Source organism: Apteryx rowi, unplaced genomic scaffold, assembly GCF_003343035.1.
Source record: "Apteryx rowi isolate R43461 unplaced genomic scaffold, aptRow1 scaffold_105, whole genome shotgun sequence".
In the NCBI taxonomy this organism is placed as follows: domain Eukaryota; kingdom Metazoa; phylum Chordata; class Aves; order Apterygiformes; family Apterygidae; genus Apteryx; species Apteryx rowi.
In genome coordinates, this window is record NW_020447253.1 from 1,988,953 (window position 1) to 2,007,172 (window position 18,220).

Sequence of the window (18,220 nt, forward strand, 5' to 3'; positions counted from 1 at the left end):
ATGAAGAACAGACTACTCTGTGTCAACCCTTACTAAAACAGTATTTTATTTTTACTGTAGAAAGTTCTTTGAGTCTTCTGTTTTGATTTCACAAATAAAAAAAATCGCTCTTACTTTCTAGAAAAGCAGGAAGATCATTTTGCCGACTGTTACAACCTATTTCCCTTTCTACCACTTTACTTGGCAAAACGCGTTCATCCCTAACAGACGTAAGCCACTTTTGGTTTGAAGGTCTGAAGCAGTTTATTTTTGGAAATAATCATTCACTGCTCAGCTGATGATGACACATCACCCTAGGAATAAACATATGTTCTACACATAACTGACAGCCAGTTAGAAACTCCAGGCTTTGAATTGTCAACATAGCTGAGGAACACGCTTTTGGACTTTTTTCAAGTGCTCACCTAAAGAATAGTAGTTACCTACTCAGTATTGGTCAGCTCCCTGCCCGAAGCCATTGTGCGAGACAAACACTAGAGTGAGGTGGAGTAAGGTTTCATATACTATACGTGCTGTATACTATATATGTGATATATGCTGCCTCTTTTGCAGCAAGCTTCTTCTCTGTGCAAGCAAAGAAGCATTGACAAGAAACACATTAGCATTTCGAGCATTTGATTTTTATAAAGCAAGAGGTGACTAATAAGCAAATAATAGACTAATAAACATATAATAGGCAAATATTGCTTGCAGGTATTTCCATATGGTCAATCAGATGTCAAATAATGAATGTCACCAAGTGCAAACAGAGCCAGTAAACACTGAAGCTGATGGAGAAGATAATAGAAGTGACACACTTGGCCTGGCTTGTGCTACCAGGAGAATGGTGAGAGATGATACACTTCAGCTGTTCTCCCTTCTATTTTTTGAGGTCTAAATATCTCTGCTATCATGGAGTACCAAATGGGAAAAGTAGAAAGAGGATATTCAATTTTACAAGCTCGTTTTCATGATCCAGTCCTGAAAATTTGTAGCAGACAGTAAGGGATTCTGTAGAATGCCATGATCCTTAATTAGTCTCAGGTATGATTTCTCTATGTGTCCTAATAGTCCAATTCTATAAGCCCTTACTTAAATGAGAAAGGTCACTTCACTTCAGTCCAACTAGGCACATAATGAAGTAGAAGACTGAGAAGAGGCCACTACCTAAAAGGATCAGTGTTGCAATATTCTTAATCAGACCCAAATAAGACAGGCTGTTCACATATTGGCTGCTCTTAAACCTACAGACGGGAGGCTCTGTGAGAATTGTTTTGCTTTCCTTTATTTAAGTACCATTGAAAATTGGTCAGTCTGTGAAGATAGATCTGTTTTTTGTTCAAAACCTGCTTTCCCTAAATATAAGAGTTAAATTCCTTTTATGCTTACATTTTGATCTGCATTCATCAAGGAAATGCTGCTGAACAATCAAGCTAAACTCTGAACTTTATTAAGCTGCTTTGGATTCAACAATCAGCATTAAATTTGTGAGAGGCCTGAAAAGACTGAATCTAAAGCAATAAAAAGAAAAAGAGACCTAAGTTATTGAACCCGCCTGAATACTTTTGAAATCTAAACCCAAGGGGTCTAAATTTTTTGATATCAAGTTACTTGAGTCATAGTTCCCTAACAGCCCATGTCATATTTTCATATTTATAGCATACTCTCTTATAAAATTACACTTAAAAACATTCTTAAGCAAATAATTTTTACTGATTTTGTTTTCTGCAGTCTTGGTACACTTTATATTGGGAATCAGGATGAGAATCTGTCATTCAAGCCAGTGAACTCTAAACCTGCGTGACAAGTTCTACCTGACAATTTTCTGATTTTGAACTTGGCCTATATCTTAGATGAAGAATACACTAGTAATATCTACTAGATATATATCCCTTGAGTGATACACTGAATATTTATCTTCATGCTTTAGACTGCATGTGAAACATTTAAAACTAAATTCTGTAATAATTACATAGTAATAAATAACATAATTTGTAGTGCCTATGTTTCAGAAATGTTTTAGAACTGTTTTTATTTTCCCTAAGTACATTCAAGCAGAAAGTATCTGACTGTTGTGCTTTAAGGTATTATTTTGAAAAATCAGTTAAAATAATACATTTGGCTAAAATAATTTCTACTGCCTTATCTGTGCTCCCATATTCGCTACTTTCAGAAGAATGATATTGCAATGTTATAGCAGATTACGTTGTCTTTAAAAAATGAAGTGTAAAGCCAATACACTTGCAGTCCAAATACAACGAAATAACTCATTGGCATAAAATACTGAGTGGGACACTCACAGCCGTGAGCGTTGTACTTCACGGGACTTGAAGAAAATCTGTGATTTTGTGATGCAAAACAATGCAACTGGTAGCCTATTCTTAACATTTTACACACAGAACCCGTATTCTCACCGAATGATTTGAGTATTAGTATGATTTTACAGCAGGCTACATTCAGCATGATGAGGTTTTTCAACAGTCAGTATGTCATACCTGTAGTAACTTATTGCCATACACAGGCTCTTGAAATACTACTCTATAAAGAAACAAAAATGTAATGATTTGAATGAAGCGAGAAGGAAAGAGAGGGAAGGAAGGACAGATCTCAGACAAATTCCCCAAAGCTACTCATTACAAGTTTCCTCTCAGTGTTTTATACATCTCTGTGGCTCCAGCAAATTGAAAAAGGTCAGTGGGATCAGTGGAAGATCAGAAACCAATTGCTGCAAAGTAATCTTAATCATGTTTGGAAGTGATCACAGAATTTGCAAATAAGCTAAAATAAAATGAAAATGTATGGAAAATCAAATATATCTGTATTTTAAATAAAATGTATACATACTTAGTAAGTATAATTTGCACAAAAACAAGTTAAACAAACACATATCTATAGATCACAAAAACATATATAAATATGTATACTCCCTCCTAAAATAGCTAAATTATTTTACTCGATCTTGATCTCAGATGAACCGACAGTGTTTTTTGTAGATATGTATATTTAAACCAGTCTAAACAATGCCTATTTTCTTCCGTAGACTTTTCCTCTTACTAACATAGTAAATGTTCTATGTGAATGTTGAGAATATTTCTTCCTCATTTCTACTTCCTATACACCCTTTCACTCGAGGTTCTCAAAGTATTTTGTGAATATTAAATTAATCAAGGTTCAAAACTTTCTCTACTATTGAGAATTATACCTGCCTTATTAGCTAAAAATAGAGAAATTGGGTTAAAAATGGGATAAATTACGCCCAGCCCTGCAGAGTATAGAAAGAAGAAACAATCATTTCCTCTTCCTCCATCCATACAATATTGAGGTTTAAACAGTATGGACAGTAGGACATTTCATCATTAGATCTCCAGACTTTCAGCAGGCATCGGTGGAGCGCTGGGGTGGCTAGCGTACCAGGTGGCCCAGCCCGCGGCTCTCGGGGGAGGCTTTCGCCCTTGGAAAAGGCATTTCTCCATGCCTCCCTTCTAATTCTGTAAGCCCAGAAAACAGCGTATCGCTCCGTTTACGAAACACAAAGTCTTTGGTCCTGGAAAGGAAGCCTTGGGAGCTAAGGGCACCTCTCTGCTTTTCGCACTCGACCAGCGCCTTCCGCGGTATCTGGTGGCGGCAATGGATTCCCTGTCTGGGCACACCCGCCTAGTACCAAGGGAACGTTACTTAGACATTCAGTACACTTTTACCTAAAATGCCTCCTCTTTCCTTGGGAAGGAAATACAGGCTCCAGCCTCAATACCATCGTACCTTTGAGCTAGAAGAGATGGCAGTAGCTATTGATGATCTGTTTCCAGGCCCATGCTCACAAAACATGCCTTATTCTCAGCCAGTAACGTGGAACAAATCCTAATCTACCTTTGTACTTATACACCCTCTCGGCCCCTTACTATTACAGTATCACAGGTTCAGGATCCTGAGAAGAGGTTGGAAAATCTCGCTATAAACAGTAAGACTGACTAATAAACACGGTTAAACAGTATTACTAAGGCATGATTAAAACTGGTCTTGTGAGAGTTTGGAAGTTTCTCATGTTTCTTAGCATTTTATGTGTGGATTGAAGACTGACATGTTCTGAAAACATTCTTTATGACAATGGTAAAAAAAAAAAAAACAGATTTAAGATAAAGCAGAGCAATAGTGCAGAGCTGTTATTTTAACTGTGTATTTCTGTGTCTGTTAGTATTTTTGTTTTATTTTGTGAAGTGCATTTTCTTACTTCCACAGGTGTCAATCTTCATCTAGGAACTTCTATATTTGCTGGCAGGCAACCCTAATTCTTTTTTAATGACTTTTTCTCTTAGTGAATCAATACTTAATTTTAAAAGGTCTTCCTTACTTCCTAATCATCTCCTTTACTTTTCCTTATTAAAGGCACATTTTAAAAAGGAATTCAATAACTCAGCTATTTCAGAGGCGTTATTACATTTCATATAAAAATATATGAACTATAGACTGCATTACATTACATTTAGAATTGTGGCTGTGGATTTTTTATTTTAGACTGTATTTCCCTCCTACTATTTTTACATTCTTATTCTCTTCTATTCCTCTGGTTAGTATTAATCCACTCTGGCTATTTGCTGTTCTTGGTTTTCGCTATAGCTTTTACCCAACCAGAATCTTTCTCTGTCTTCTCTACTTCCTTTGCACACATGCTAGCCATCAAAAGCATATCTATAGTGATACCTAGTTATGAATGGTCCATAACCTAGCATGGTCCATACTACTGTCACTGCTCAATGTAATCATATCAGAAGGAAACACAATCTGATATACTGGTTAATGTATATTTTTGGTCTGGCTTTTCAGCATTCTGTTCCGTTGGCTTTGCTCTCTTTGGTATTTTTGAGGTTCTTTTCTCTCCTATTTACTATTAGAACCTATATTGTTTGAATTTTAATTTTCTCTTTTTCACAAAGCATCTGCTCTGCATTTAAAAAGACTAGCTGAGTAGAACATTTGGGATTTAATAAATAACTTGGTCTGCTGCAAAGAACTAATACACTGTGAATTGTATATTTTCTTTTGACTTAGGCCAATTTTCTCTCTCTCTCCCTCCTTCAAAATGTTTTAGATGCAAGAAAGAACAAATGTGAAGAAAAATAAGTTACAAAATAAGCAGTTTTAAGTACAATATAAAAAATTCAAACAGCTTCCACAAAAATGTTTTAATTCTATCAACTACTGTAAAGGTAAGCATTCTTCTCCATTAAGAAGCTAAGAAATGCAGGCAAAAATATGAGCCAGCAAGTAAATGCAAATGATGCATCAGTACAGCCATCCCATTTTCTTAAGCACATGAATACTGCAGAGAGTGAAACTGAAGCTACTGGATATTAGGAATTTTCTTCAGCATCTTCCTCATTGAAATCACCTGCTTTTGGAGCCGAAATGTGAGAGTTTGTGAGAGGGTGAAGGCCATCTTTAAATGAAATAGAGTAAAACCAAAAGTATGACTGCTGTTATTTTCAAGCATCAAAAGAGATACTCATGTTTTTCAGCAGCAGCGAGTTCCAAAACTACCAACTGTAACATTAACATTTAGTTCCCACCTATACTATCACATTAAGCAAGCCTGAGAAAGATGTCTTGTTGCTTTTCAGATTTTCAGGTTGGTAAACTGAGCAAAATGAATGTCATGTTCTTTTGACAGTTTGAAAAAAAATGAAAATTGGAAACCACACTTGAAGAAATTCATCACCGTACAACATATCCTATACAGCTCAAAAATTTGACAGCACTGTGTTTAGGTGAAATTTAAGCAGCATACTACACTTGTGTTAGCCTTCAGCAAATGGTGATTCTCAGGTATCATAAACAACGTGTTCCTGATAACATCACTAAGTACACAAAGAGAGAATCTTAATCCATATTAATTCAATATACTTTTAAACTACTCAAATTTTTAGCCTTTTTTCCCCCCATCAGAAAAGTAGTATACACTTCTTCCATAAATTCAAATGGTTTTCCTTTGTATAAAACTGATCCAAAAAATTCTTTTCCCTTGGAAATAGTTCTAAGAGATTATTCATAATAAATATAAGTAGTGTTTTCTAGCACTTCCTACAGAATTTTTAATGTCCATCCCAATTTCACCTAATCCATCTCTTTGTATCTCAAGAGAGACAGTACAACAGAAGCACAATTAGGTTAAAGAAAGCTGTCCGTTGCAATAAAGACAATTCCTAAATACCTGTAATTTAGGATCATATCGTTTTATCAGAATGATAACAAATGTGAAAGATTAGTGGAATATCAATAAAATATGTTACATCCATATATTTTTAAAGACTGTGAATATAGGGTATAAGAACTAATTACTTTTAGAAGAGTGAAATTCAGCCTCAATCATCTGAAACTTCTTGTATACTCAGACCAAGTAGCCTCTGTATATATTCAAGTTAAAAACTTCAGTATTGGTAATAAATGTAAAAAAAAAAAAAGTTATTTAAAATGAAATTGGTAGCCAATGAGGCTTTAATGTGAGGTAGGTAATGGTGGATCCAGTCCTATCAATCCTTACTAAAAAATATAACCACTCCTTACACCATGAGCAGTTTCTACCTACTTCATTTAAATTGAAATAGGTAGATTCAAAAAGAGCAGACAGACGTCTACTCTGATAAAGGACAATACATAGCCATATCTTCAACTGACTATGTAATTAAGCTTTACTGTCACCGCAGGACTTACATATAAGCAAATATTGCCTGGATTTGGGAATTCCTAATTGGGTCGATGTCTCTCCATACAGTATTGTCACACTTCAGGTACTAATAATACTCAATTTGCTTTGATTTTAAGAACAAGTATTTGGGATTTGCAGAGGAATGTTTCTGTTTTGTTTTTAACCTTTACACCTGTTTCTTAGAACTTTAATTTTGAAGGGAGAAGCCTTCCCCCCCCGTGCATTTTTCACATCTTTTTGCATTCATTCAGCATTTGATTGAAGAGTTAATTCAGCTCCACTGAACAATGATAGATGTAATGAACAGAAAGGTCTTCCAATATGAGAGATATTCTTCTCAATTCTTTCTGACAGGCAAGGGATGGTAAATAGACAAAACAGAGTCAAGCTAGGCAGCAAACTTGTAAAAAGAATGACTCTGGTAATGTACAAGGACAGCATGCACATCAATGAATACTTACATAAATGTCTGCACCATAAAATCCATCCTGGTATACAACACTGCAAGGATGCACACACAAAGAAAAACATCCATATTAGTGCATTTCCACATGCAAATGCCACCAACCCCGGCAGAGCTGAGGTTAGTCTTGTCACAAGAACACAGGGAGGGGGGAATGCAGGCACTCTGCACATTGGTTAAGGAGGTTGGTAATAATATCAGAGGTGAAACTGTACTGAATATAAGATCTTTATAAAGTATGCCAAATGCTTAGTCAAAGAGAGGCGAAGCATGGCAGAATTGGAGAATATTTTTGATTTTTTTTTTTTTTAAGAAATCCCAAATAGTCAGCATTTTTTCTTTAAAATTTTTCAGTGGGCCAATCCTGCCGTCAGTTTTGCTACACCAACATAATGTTATTTCCTGAAATACTCCTTTCTTGTCCTGTAACCATGTCAGCGCTCTGAAACAAAGTGGTCTTTGTCATTACAAAACAAAAGTGCATACAGTGAGGGAATGGGTGAAAGAATCTTACTGGTGGTATTCTACCCCTTGGGTCAAATCTCACTACCTCGACCTACACACACCTCAGAGATACTGCGCTGTCGGCTTGATACGCATTTCAGATAGTGACAATACGTCTGTTAAGAATATCATAGCATTATTCATAAAAGAAAAGTATCAACCTTCCTCACTTTATCATTTTACAACTTTGGTGAACATGACTATGGTTCTGAAACGCCCCTGCAGCTTTGGTTGGATACATTACAGCTTCTTAACTGAAAAAAAAGTAGTATCGTTATGTTGCTGTTAAGAGTTCACCCAGAGACTGCTGCATTTCAGCTAAGACAAATTGTCAGTGTGACTAGTTCAAATTTTAGATTCTAAATCCTTCAGGATGGAAGACACAGTATGGCAAGGATGACTTAAATGGTTACACTGACTGAAACTGGAACTACGCAGTAGTGGCCTACCAATTACATACGTAATATAAATCCTGCAGTTTTGCTTTTATTTTGACAGTTCTGCAACTTAAAATAGGTATATCAAATAGAATCAACCCAAGAGCTAAATACAGGAGCACATAATAGGTTTTTGGGGTTTTGGGGTTTTTTTTTTGGCAACAGTATTTTCAATTTGGGAATACTAGTTATCATCAAGTTGCTATCCTAAGCCACTCTGCAGTATTAAGAAGAATTTTCACATCAGAAATACAAGCAATCTATTGAGTTCATATGCCTGAAATCCAGAGAGCTGAGCTGGTACGTCTCAGAATCACTTGACAAAATTGTACATACGCATACATACACTTAAACCACATTATACTTTATCAATAACAAAAGTTTACTATGGAATAACAATGTATGAAATCCCAGCTCCACTTAAATCAGAGAGTCCCTGCCACTCATTTCAGTAAGGTCAGAAGTTTACTTATGTGTTTTTCCACATATTATATCTCCAGAACAGGATATGCCAAACCTGGTCTACACAGGCAGTAGTCAGAAAGCCTACTGTTTACATGGTAGTGTCCCTACATTTTGGTTTTGATATTTTAAGTACTTAAAAATATTACATGCTTTTTCTCATACCTGTTTGCATGTAAGAAATAACAGAACATTCCACATGAGTGTGAGGTAGAAGTACACAATCATGAACAACATGGAAAGAGTTCGATGAGATCATGATATGAAGTTTACTGAAGATGGAGAACCTTATTAGGAATTTCATATAGCAAGTTTGTTTTTCAGATGACATGCATTTGAACAAACACACATTCATTCAAAAGAAAAGGACTTAATATTCTAAACATTCACATATCTTCTGGAAAGGATTACTCATTCCTTTATTTAGAGGTCAAACTCAGCCCCCGCACCAAGAAGATGATACCTAGGTTAGTGCTGCTGTACATTGTATAAAATTATTTAATGCTTATTAGAAAAAGTCTAAAATTGCACATTTCTGCATATAATGTATAACTCAAGATGTTATTTTCAGTAACATGTAGCTATATGTAACACACAGTTCAAAGAGTTTCTGCATTTTCAGCTGTTCCCTCCATCAGGCTACCAGTTCTGTAAACAGCACAAGAGCTGCAGAAAATAAGGATAAACCTGTGTTGTTTTTATAACAGGATTAAAAAAAACCCCAAACCTTAGTGGAACCATGCAATTCAAATAACATTTTTGCAAGAGGTTAACAAGCAACTAATCCAAAAATGACCATGTAAAGATGGCATTCAGTGCTACTCTCATCCAGCATTCCAGTAATTCCCAGTAAAGAAATACGTTCTCGTCTTTCAACATACGCCATGTTACACAGGCAATAATCTACTTGAAATTACAGTGTGTAACAAAAAATCATCCATCTCAAAAATGTGCTTCAAAATTTACTGCTTAATGTTATACTTAGGAGGTAACAAAACTCTGAGTAGCAGCAAGATTCCCCCATCTCAATATATCTTCAATATAGTTTCTGGTTGGTGACAAACTTATCTAACATGAAATACTTAAATTCCAAAAGATGACCAGTGAGAAAAACTAATGATGCATCAGTGCATATGGGGAAAACAGAAGAAGTATTTTAGTTCTTTTGATCTGAAAAAGAATATGTGACAAAACTACTTTTTCTTGTCTACCTGTTGCTTCTGGATTCCAACCTTTAAAATGACTAGCGGCAGCATAGAATTGCTTCAGAAGTATGTTTCAAAAATAATTGGATATCTCCATTACCATAAGAAACATGAATACAACTATAGAAATGCTAAATAAACAAAAAGTTGATTAATACCAGAAGAAAATATCCTTACTGAAAAACAGAGGCTCTGAGTAAAAAATGATATAAGGTCTTTGGACCTTATAGGAACCTCTAAGGAATCATGATCGTCTCAACTGTTAAGTACTAATCTAATTCTGTATCACTTTAACTAATTGTAAAAAAAAAAAAAAAAAAAAAAAAAAAAACTGTATTAGTATGTTAAAACATACTATTTTCAATTATTATTAAACTCTGTAATTTAAAATTGAATTACAATGCATTTGAGAAATATGTGTCAGAAAGGGGATCTTTTTCTCTTCCTCCTCGTGATGATGTGTGAATTTGTAGTGAAGACATTGCAAGATGAATAGGGGCTGTTGTACTTAGAATTCCCAAATGAAGCCAGTCGTAATCTTGGATAGGTTACTTCATTTATCTAGGCCTTCCTTTTACATATAATGCTCCGTCATGTACAGATGCAAACTTATTTTGAATTCTAAATTTGCAACTGCTTGATAAATGATATACCGGAAGATGTACCCTACACTAAAATGAAGCATGGATGCATGACTCCATCATTAAATTTGGTTAGTAGTAAGAGGAAGTGACAGCATCAGGCACATGAGTGTAACATTCCTAAGCAGGGCATGCATGCTGAAAAGAAATCAGCTGATTTCATTTTATTTTCTCCATACAGTTTTGTAGTATGATATTGATGCTAAATATAAAACCTGCTACTTCTTTTGAAGTTTGCTTCTTATTTTTCTTCATGTTTTCAGAGTATATTTGCTCTATTCACCATCTTTATCATTTGTTGACTCCTGTGACTCAGTCTTACCAGTGGAGTCAAATTTATTTTATAACAGTGCCCTTTATCAGAAGGACAAAGTATAGAAAACCAACAGCTATGTTCTCTTTCTTTCCTTCAGTAAATAATTCTCCTAAGGGTAATTTGGCTCATCATCTCCTCTTCTCTCTCTGAAGCTGTAGGCAGAGAACAGATGATAAGTCTCAAGCCTCAGAAGAGAGTGAATATATCACATAGGGACCCATCTCACCACAACTTGTTTTGCACTTTATATTCAAAAAATTATCTTGACAGACAGATGAATCTTGAGTTCCTTACAAGCCAACACAGGGTCTGGAAGTAACCACATTATTGAAATCTGAATTGCTTCACCCAGAAATGGATGCTATCTTAATGCACTAGCTGGATGCATTAAAATAACAGATTTGGGGGATTTATGCAGATGTACTTTATGATTTTATAGTGCTCAGGAAAAATCAGAGAATACGGAAATCCTGATTTAATATGAAAATACGCCTCTAAATGATGTTATGAATATGCAGTAATTATTTCCTGAAATTATTTCTTGCTAAATATGAAACACTGTTTTCTCACCAACTCATTATACATCTGTTTTGCACTGTTGTAACTGCTTTATTTCATTCTCTCTGTCTTCTAATAGTTTATTTTTTTTTTGTAAATACATTAAGACGAAATCTTTACTAAGTTAGAATTCACCTTTATAATATTCTGGGAGAATTACACCTTTCTTTCTTACCATTCTTGATTCTTATTTTTCAAAAGAATTAGGTTGAATGCCTAATCTATCAATGGCATAAGAAGACAGTTCTTGATTGCGCAAACCTTAGTTCAATAACTTCATACCAGCTGAGTATATATGGCCCTCAGCCATACACACAATCTGCACAAGTTAACATAAATAACCTAAAGCAGCTTAAGTGCATGCAGTGATTGATTCAGTGCAACAGACAGGCATCACAATCATGACTGCAGCCACTGCAGTAGGAATCACAGTTGTAATCAGGTATTTCCCCTCTGTCACAAGTAAGAGAAAGCACCTGAGAAACAAAACTTCTCTGTTTTCTGATTGCTAATAAGGTCACCTTCACCGTCCTAAACATATCGTCCAGGTTTTGGTCTCTTTGCTGAAACCACAGTATACCTTTTATATACTTCATCAAACAACTAATAGAAGAGATACAATTATGACCTCATTTAAGATAAGCCAAAAAAAAAGACTAAATATTGAAGTAACACATTTTGGACATTCTAAAAACACAGCTTTCACTGTTGTAAATATAGAACAAACGTTTCTGTGAGAATTGATAATAATAATGCTGCTCCAAACTTTTTAGAGTATTCTCTAATTCCAGTTTCTTTTCTTTCCAGTTTCAACGTTTTTTGTCATGAACAAATTATGCTATTTGCTTTGGAAAATTAATTGAGGGCATCATAGAAGAGAATGAAGCTGGAAGACATCAATCACTATGAGCTGGCAAAACATGTTTGTTTGTTTGAACCACTGCAAATATATATAAAGCATAGAGTCCAAAGTAGGAGTAAGCTTACGAGAACCCAAAGAAACCTATTGGAAAAAAAATCCCACTGTATAAAAGTAGTAAATATAGTAGCTTATATTAATTATCCTACCTTCCTAAATTCAGAGTAAAGAATCAGAGAGTGAACATTTACTGGAAAATGTAGTTTCTTTTCTATTTTGAATCAGATAGAAGGTAGCACTTGAAATTACTTTAACAAAGGGGAATAGCTCCTGAATAATATGTTACTCCTCCTACTCCCATCCCCAACTTCACAAAATTATTTTATTTTGAGATTATTCGAGTTCTTGTCATTCTTCCTACCTTCCTGTCCATGTTCTTCTATGATACCTAGCTATCCGAGAACACATTCTTCTGGCAACTTTTTAAAATGTATAATACATGATATGGTATGTTCTGGCACAGGGAACAGTTGGATACCATAACAATTGGCTGAAAACTGTCTTCACAATCAAGAGGTGGGTATAATTTGTAATAGAAAGGATATATTTTATATCTTAACATATATTATTAAATTTATTTTTTCCATTTTTATTTCCTATACCATTTATTTCAATTTTCCTGTTGTTGCCATTCTTTCCACTTTTTATCATACACCTTTTCTCTCCTTACCATTCCTTACCATCCTTTCTTCCTTGCATATATTGTCCTATCTGCCTATGTTCTTTTATTCTCTTCCTTTCATACATGCAAACACCTTTATATCCCTTTCCCCTATCTTTAAAATATTTCTTCTTTCCTACAGTCCACTAAAAGATTTTCTTCTGGGTTAAGCCTTCACCTTTTTTCCTTTCTCAGCTACTCTGCATTCATTTTACCCATCAATCTGCAATCTACTCCCACACATAAGAATGGAATGGATCCCATAAACCTTGCATGTTCCCAGCCATTAAATGCAATTATATTCTCCATCTTGCTTCTGCTCCTTCCTGTAGTATAGTCTACAACATAACTTTAAACCACTGGAAATACTTCAGTATGAAATTGTTTCTTGGTTCTAAGGTTGGGCTACTTCCTTGAGTAAAAAATGAGAAATTGCTACTAAACTAATTCCAAAACAACACTCAAAGGGTCTTCCATTTTTCTTATCAACAAATGATATTCAAAGCTGTTTGCTTCCTTCTGTAAGTTGATGCATTTCCTGTGAACTCTATTTTCTCTGTAATTTTCCCTGCCTCCTACTTCCATTGTGACTGAAAACCTCATATTTGTAAATTATTTTGGTTGATTAATGGATTTTTCCTGATGAAAATCCCTTTCTGCTTCTTTGATAGGTCAGAATAATGATGGGTTAGCATGGAACAAAGCATTTCGAAGAAATTCCAAATGGTATTACTATATAAATGACATTACTAGTACAAAATCCAATACACTAGGCTAAAGAAATTATTTCAGAATAAAACTTAATTAATCTCACTGTGGACCAATGCAACAGAGGTATGCTAAAGTCTGCAGTGATGTAAGAATTACAGAAGTTGGAAATTGTTTTTGTGTAATCAGAAAGCCGTGCCTTATTTTAAAGGATACATGGATGCAAAAAATTAAACCTGACTAATATTTGAACTAAGATTTACCTAAATTAAGGCAAGGACTCTTACTTCAGTTAATCAATAGAAAGCTTTTGCAGAGTCAGACTGTACTAGAAAACACTACCAACTGGCAAACATGAGCCCTGGATTACCAAAGGTTTATCTCAGACAGTAAAGTCATCAGACCAGTGAGAAGACACAACTTCTTACTGCTCCAGTGCAGCATTGTACAGTTCTCTCCAAAGCCAGCTTTAAGAGTAGGTCATGGAGGTAGGTGAGATCTGTCCAACGTACCTGTGAAATCACCCCACAGGACAGTGTTCGACTACTTAGCTGACATCTGGGAGCCCAGTTCTGAATCATTTCAGAACCTGACTGCAGTGTCAAACTTTCGCATCAACTTACAACAGGTGTTCACAGTGTTTATACTGGCATCTAACTTAAGTTAGACTTGGAGGACCTGGTCAGAGGCCTAAAGATGCTGACAGTAAGTTGTACAATTACATAAGAATATATAGGAATTACTCTTGGAAATGTAATTCTTGCTGCTGAGTCACTGAAGTAAACTATAAACATATATATAAAACACACACTCACAGCTCCCATATTGACACTTCTAGATAAAGATGAAAGCGAACATCAAATTTAAGTTGCTTGCTGGATTCATAGGGTTGACTTATTTTACAATTACTAAGAAAAGGAAAAAAGAATTGTCCAATTCAAAGGTAAATAAAGGTGTATCCCACATAACTGATACATATTTTCCTACATTGCTTTACGACTTTGGTCAAGGTCATGCAGGCTAAAGATGATAAATTCATGAAAATGGTAATAAATCAACAGCTGATATGTGATCATCCTACATACTGTGTACTGTGCTCAGATTTAAGAATTTATTTTTAAAATAAACAGAAGGACAGAGTCCACTTTCTTTTCTAACTAGACAACTTCTAAAGCACATTAATTTATTGTTAAATTGTTGGATTGTGCGTGCGCACACACACACACACACACCCCCATCATGGAGGCAAAGTTCCTTGCTGCCTTCACAGACTTTTAAGTCAGCTTACTGGCTGGAAATATGGGTCAAAAAGTAGAAGGAAAACTTGTATGTGGAACAGGAAATCACAATATTGTGACTTTGTGTTCTTTCAGATAGTTTCAAATATTCTTCTAAATTAAAGCCTAAATGAGACTCGGGAAACCTAAGTAGGGCTGTTTTCACCCTCAAGCTCAGAACATGAATCAACTTGAGGTCTTAATCAAGCAGGGCCTGTAATTTAAAGCTGGTAAACAGCTAATGACTCAGAAGCACAAAGGAAAATTTGAAAATATATATTGGTGCTGTACTATGCAATATATATGTTTATTTCATATATGCAGTACCCATTTCACATTGGAGGCATTCAGATATGAAATCTGCACCTGCAGGGCATTCTAAACTTGCTCCCTTCACTGCCATGCACAAATACCTGGACTACCTCTAAATGAGACAATCTGGGTGACAGTAGGATGCATTAGGTGGGATGTCATCCTCGCCCAAAGCTAGTTCAGGCAATCTTTTTTTACAAAAATCATGGTGTCTTCCTCCAGGAAGTCATGGTAGTATTATTTTGCTTATTGAACTGCAGCTAAAGAAAAAAACAATATAATACACTTTTGCAAAAATAACCTGCTTCTGTGGCATCATTTTCATATTAATTTTTTAGAACACCCTATTTCTCTGAGGTGATACTGCTTAATATAGAGGAACAGTCAAAGTGTCTGTTCCAAATATCCCCAAAAAATGAGTTCAATGACTGACTGACTGGATGTATTTGCAAATCTGTCTAGCAAATGACATGTCTCTTGGCTTAACAGGATAAATGCTTCATGGGAAAGTGCTTTCTCCCAGGGATAGATATAGGCAGCTTAATTATAAAAGGCTGGTAAGGGATCTAAACAAGCTAATGCAGCTGGACAACACACCGATACTCCCTTAGCATGACAATATCAAACATACAATAGTATCACAATATCCACAAACAGATTTTGTGCCTCATTCTGCACCACCTTGAACTGTTTGGTCCATTTCTAGTCTGCAACTTCTGACCTTATTATGTCTCAGCCTACGTATTTCCGACACCTCCCTAAACCTGGTATTGTGTTCCAACAGTGTGGAAAGGATCAAGCTAGCACCAGCCCTTGATACCTTCTCAAGCTCTTCTCAGCACTGTCAGGGAAGCCCAGGGGGGGAAAACTAGCAAAAGGCACCCGTCTGTCACTGCCATGAAGTAGGAGGACAGGGTCACAGCACGATCTCGTGCTGTAAGCCCCCTCATGGGGTGATATCCACAGCGAGAGCAGAGGAGCTGTGGAATAGGGGGTTAGTGAGGGCAGAGAGAACAATCTCCTTCACTCAAAGACTTTCCAAACCTTCCTGACCCTTTATCTAAAACATCTGGTTGCTCTACAAAGAAGTAGAGGCACATCTACTACAAGATGCTATCACAAAATACTATTCTGGCCGTGGAACCAGAGTTTACTGCTTTCCTTAACTGCCTGATTTCCTAATAGCTGAAAAATCTTTTGACAATACCAGGGCTTAAAGATCACATGCATCATACAAAAGCCTTCTGTTTCAGCATTTACAGGGCTACGAAGAGAATTTGTTTCCTTCTCCTTTCCCTCAAAATACGCCATGCTTTTACGACATTTCTGAATTATGTGAAGTTTATCAAGTTTCTGAAAGTGACTACTATGAATTTCTCTCCTTCTTTAATTTACTACTTGGTTTTAGTAACTGCAGGTCACTGACAGGCAAATCCTAAGATATTATTTAAGCAGACGTACTGAAAAGCACATGGCCCTGAGAAAAGCAGCCTCGATTTCTACCTTGGTAAAAACGTTAGCTAGAAAAGCTAAACACACCGCTGTAAAAAAACCCTAAACCTTCAGGTCCAGAGACAACTTTCAGTGGGTGATTTGAGGAAAAAGAAGTTAACTTGATCCAACCTCCTTAATAACCAGATGTTTGCAATCATTGAAAATACATCTTTAGCCGAAACAATTTCTCTGTTCCATAGCATTCAGTCTCTAAGAGAATTTACATAACAATATGTGACATCTGAAATGCTTAAGGCTACCAACCATGGCAGCACAAATTACAGTCATTTTTCAACACTCTGTGCAAGGTGCACCACTTTGGGCGCTTGGATTGGCTGCACGCTGCATTGGTTTCTGTGGTGAGACACCATCAGCATGCGCCACAGTTGCAAACACTGCGTAGCCTGAGATTCGTGGAAATTGGTAAAGGAGGCTGATCCACTTACCCGCCATAGGCTGGAATTGGAGGGGGGGGGGCTGCTGCACGAAACGTGTTGTACACTGTGCGACCTCGGCCTCTTAGATGCGCACCTCTGTAAGCAGCAGCTGCAGTTGCAGCAGGGTAAGGAAATCCTGGCACTGGGGAAAAGACAAGAGGAATATAAAGTACTCAGATCAGTCCACCATTTCAAAACAAGGTAAAGTACTGGTGATGTAGCAGAGAGTTTGTGCTTGTATTAAAGCATGCCGCTAAGTGGATGTGGGAGTTGCAAATTAGGTAAACTATTAGTCTTTTAACAAAAGGCTTCATTTTCTTACACAAAACCTTCGTATACAAATAGAAAACAGAAAACCGGGAATTTAGATGGCAATATGGTAGGTGACTAGAAGACATTCATTAAAAACAATGGTTACTGCTGTAGCCAGTGCTGCTAATAGGAGACTTTTGAGGTCAAAGCCACTCAGGTCAGGGTCAAATTCACAATGCCAGAGATATTTCTGTGCCATTGCTGGATTTATCTTCTGAGCTGGCTCTGCATTGGGTGGGGGTGAGATGTTGGACTAGGTGACCTCCAGTAGCTCCCCTCAATTATTCAATGATTCTACAACTGTAACAGACTTTTTATTAAGAAAGTTGATTATTAACTGGGACTGAACTGTGTAGCAGGGGAAAGAAAGATACAGCAAGAGCTTTCTCAGAGACAGGGGCTGTACTTTGTTCATAATGACACCTGTAATTTCTTCAAAGGCAAGAGTTGTATAGTTTGGAAGTATCTATAAGAATTCAGATAACATTCAGACCCAAGAGAAACAATTTAGGCACACGAAGAAGAAATTAAACAGTTTTATATTGTCATTACAACTAAATGTGAACCTTAATTGCCATTAAGATAAAATATTTTCTTCAGAAATTGAACTGTGGTAATGAAGTAAAATTTGGAGGTTTTTCTGTAATATGACTGTAAAGCTTCTCTTCATAAACCTTTTAATTGAAAAAGAGAAACAAAACTTTCTGCTTTACTTTCTCTTCTAGTTTGTTAACCAAAACTTCATTACTTCATTCTTCCTTTGGACACATATAGCTAGCAAACACATTAGAATAGGAATTTTTGAAATGCAATCACTAGCGAGACAAGAAAATCA

General features: G+C 36.0%; 1 protein-coding gene across 2 annotated transcripts in view; it reads right to left on the bottom strand.

Annotated features, from left to right (window-relative positions):
• Positions 1-18,220, bottom strand: part of RBFOX1 (RNA binding fox-1 homolog 1) — a 295,192-nt gene that overhangs the window by 34,324 nt on the left and 242,648 nt on the right. Inside the window, exons 11-12 of one of the 2 annotated variants that reach the window (XM_026068551.1) lie at positions 17,083-17,215; positions 2,475-2,517 (exon numbers count right to left, since the gene is read on the bottom strand). In XM_026068551.1, coding sequence (XP_025924336.1) covers positions 2,475-2,517; positions 17,083-17,215 — 176 coding nt within the window. Of the gene's footprint in view, positions 1-2,474; positions 2,518-7,140; positions 7,181-17,082; positions 17,216-18,220 lie in introns of both variants that reach the window. The other variant, XM_026068560.1, reaches the window with a different exon arrangement.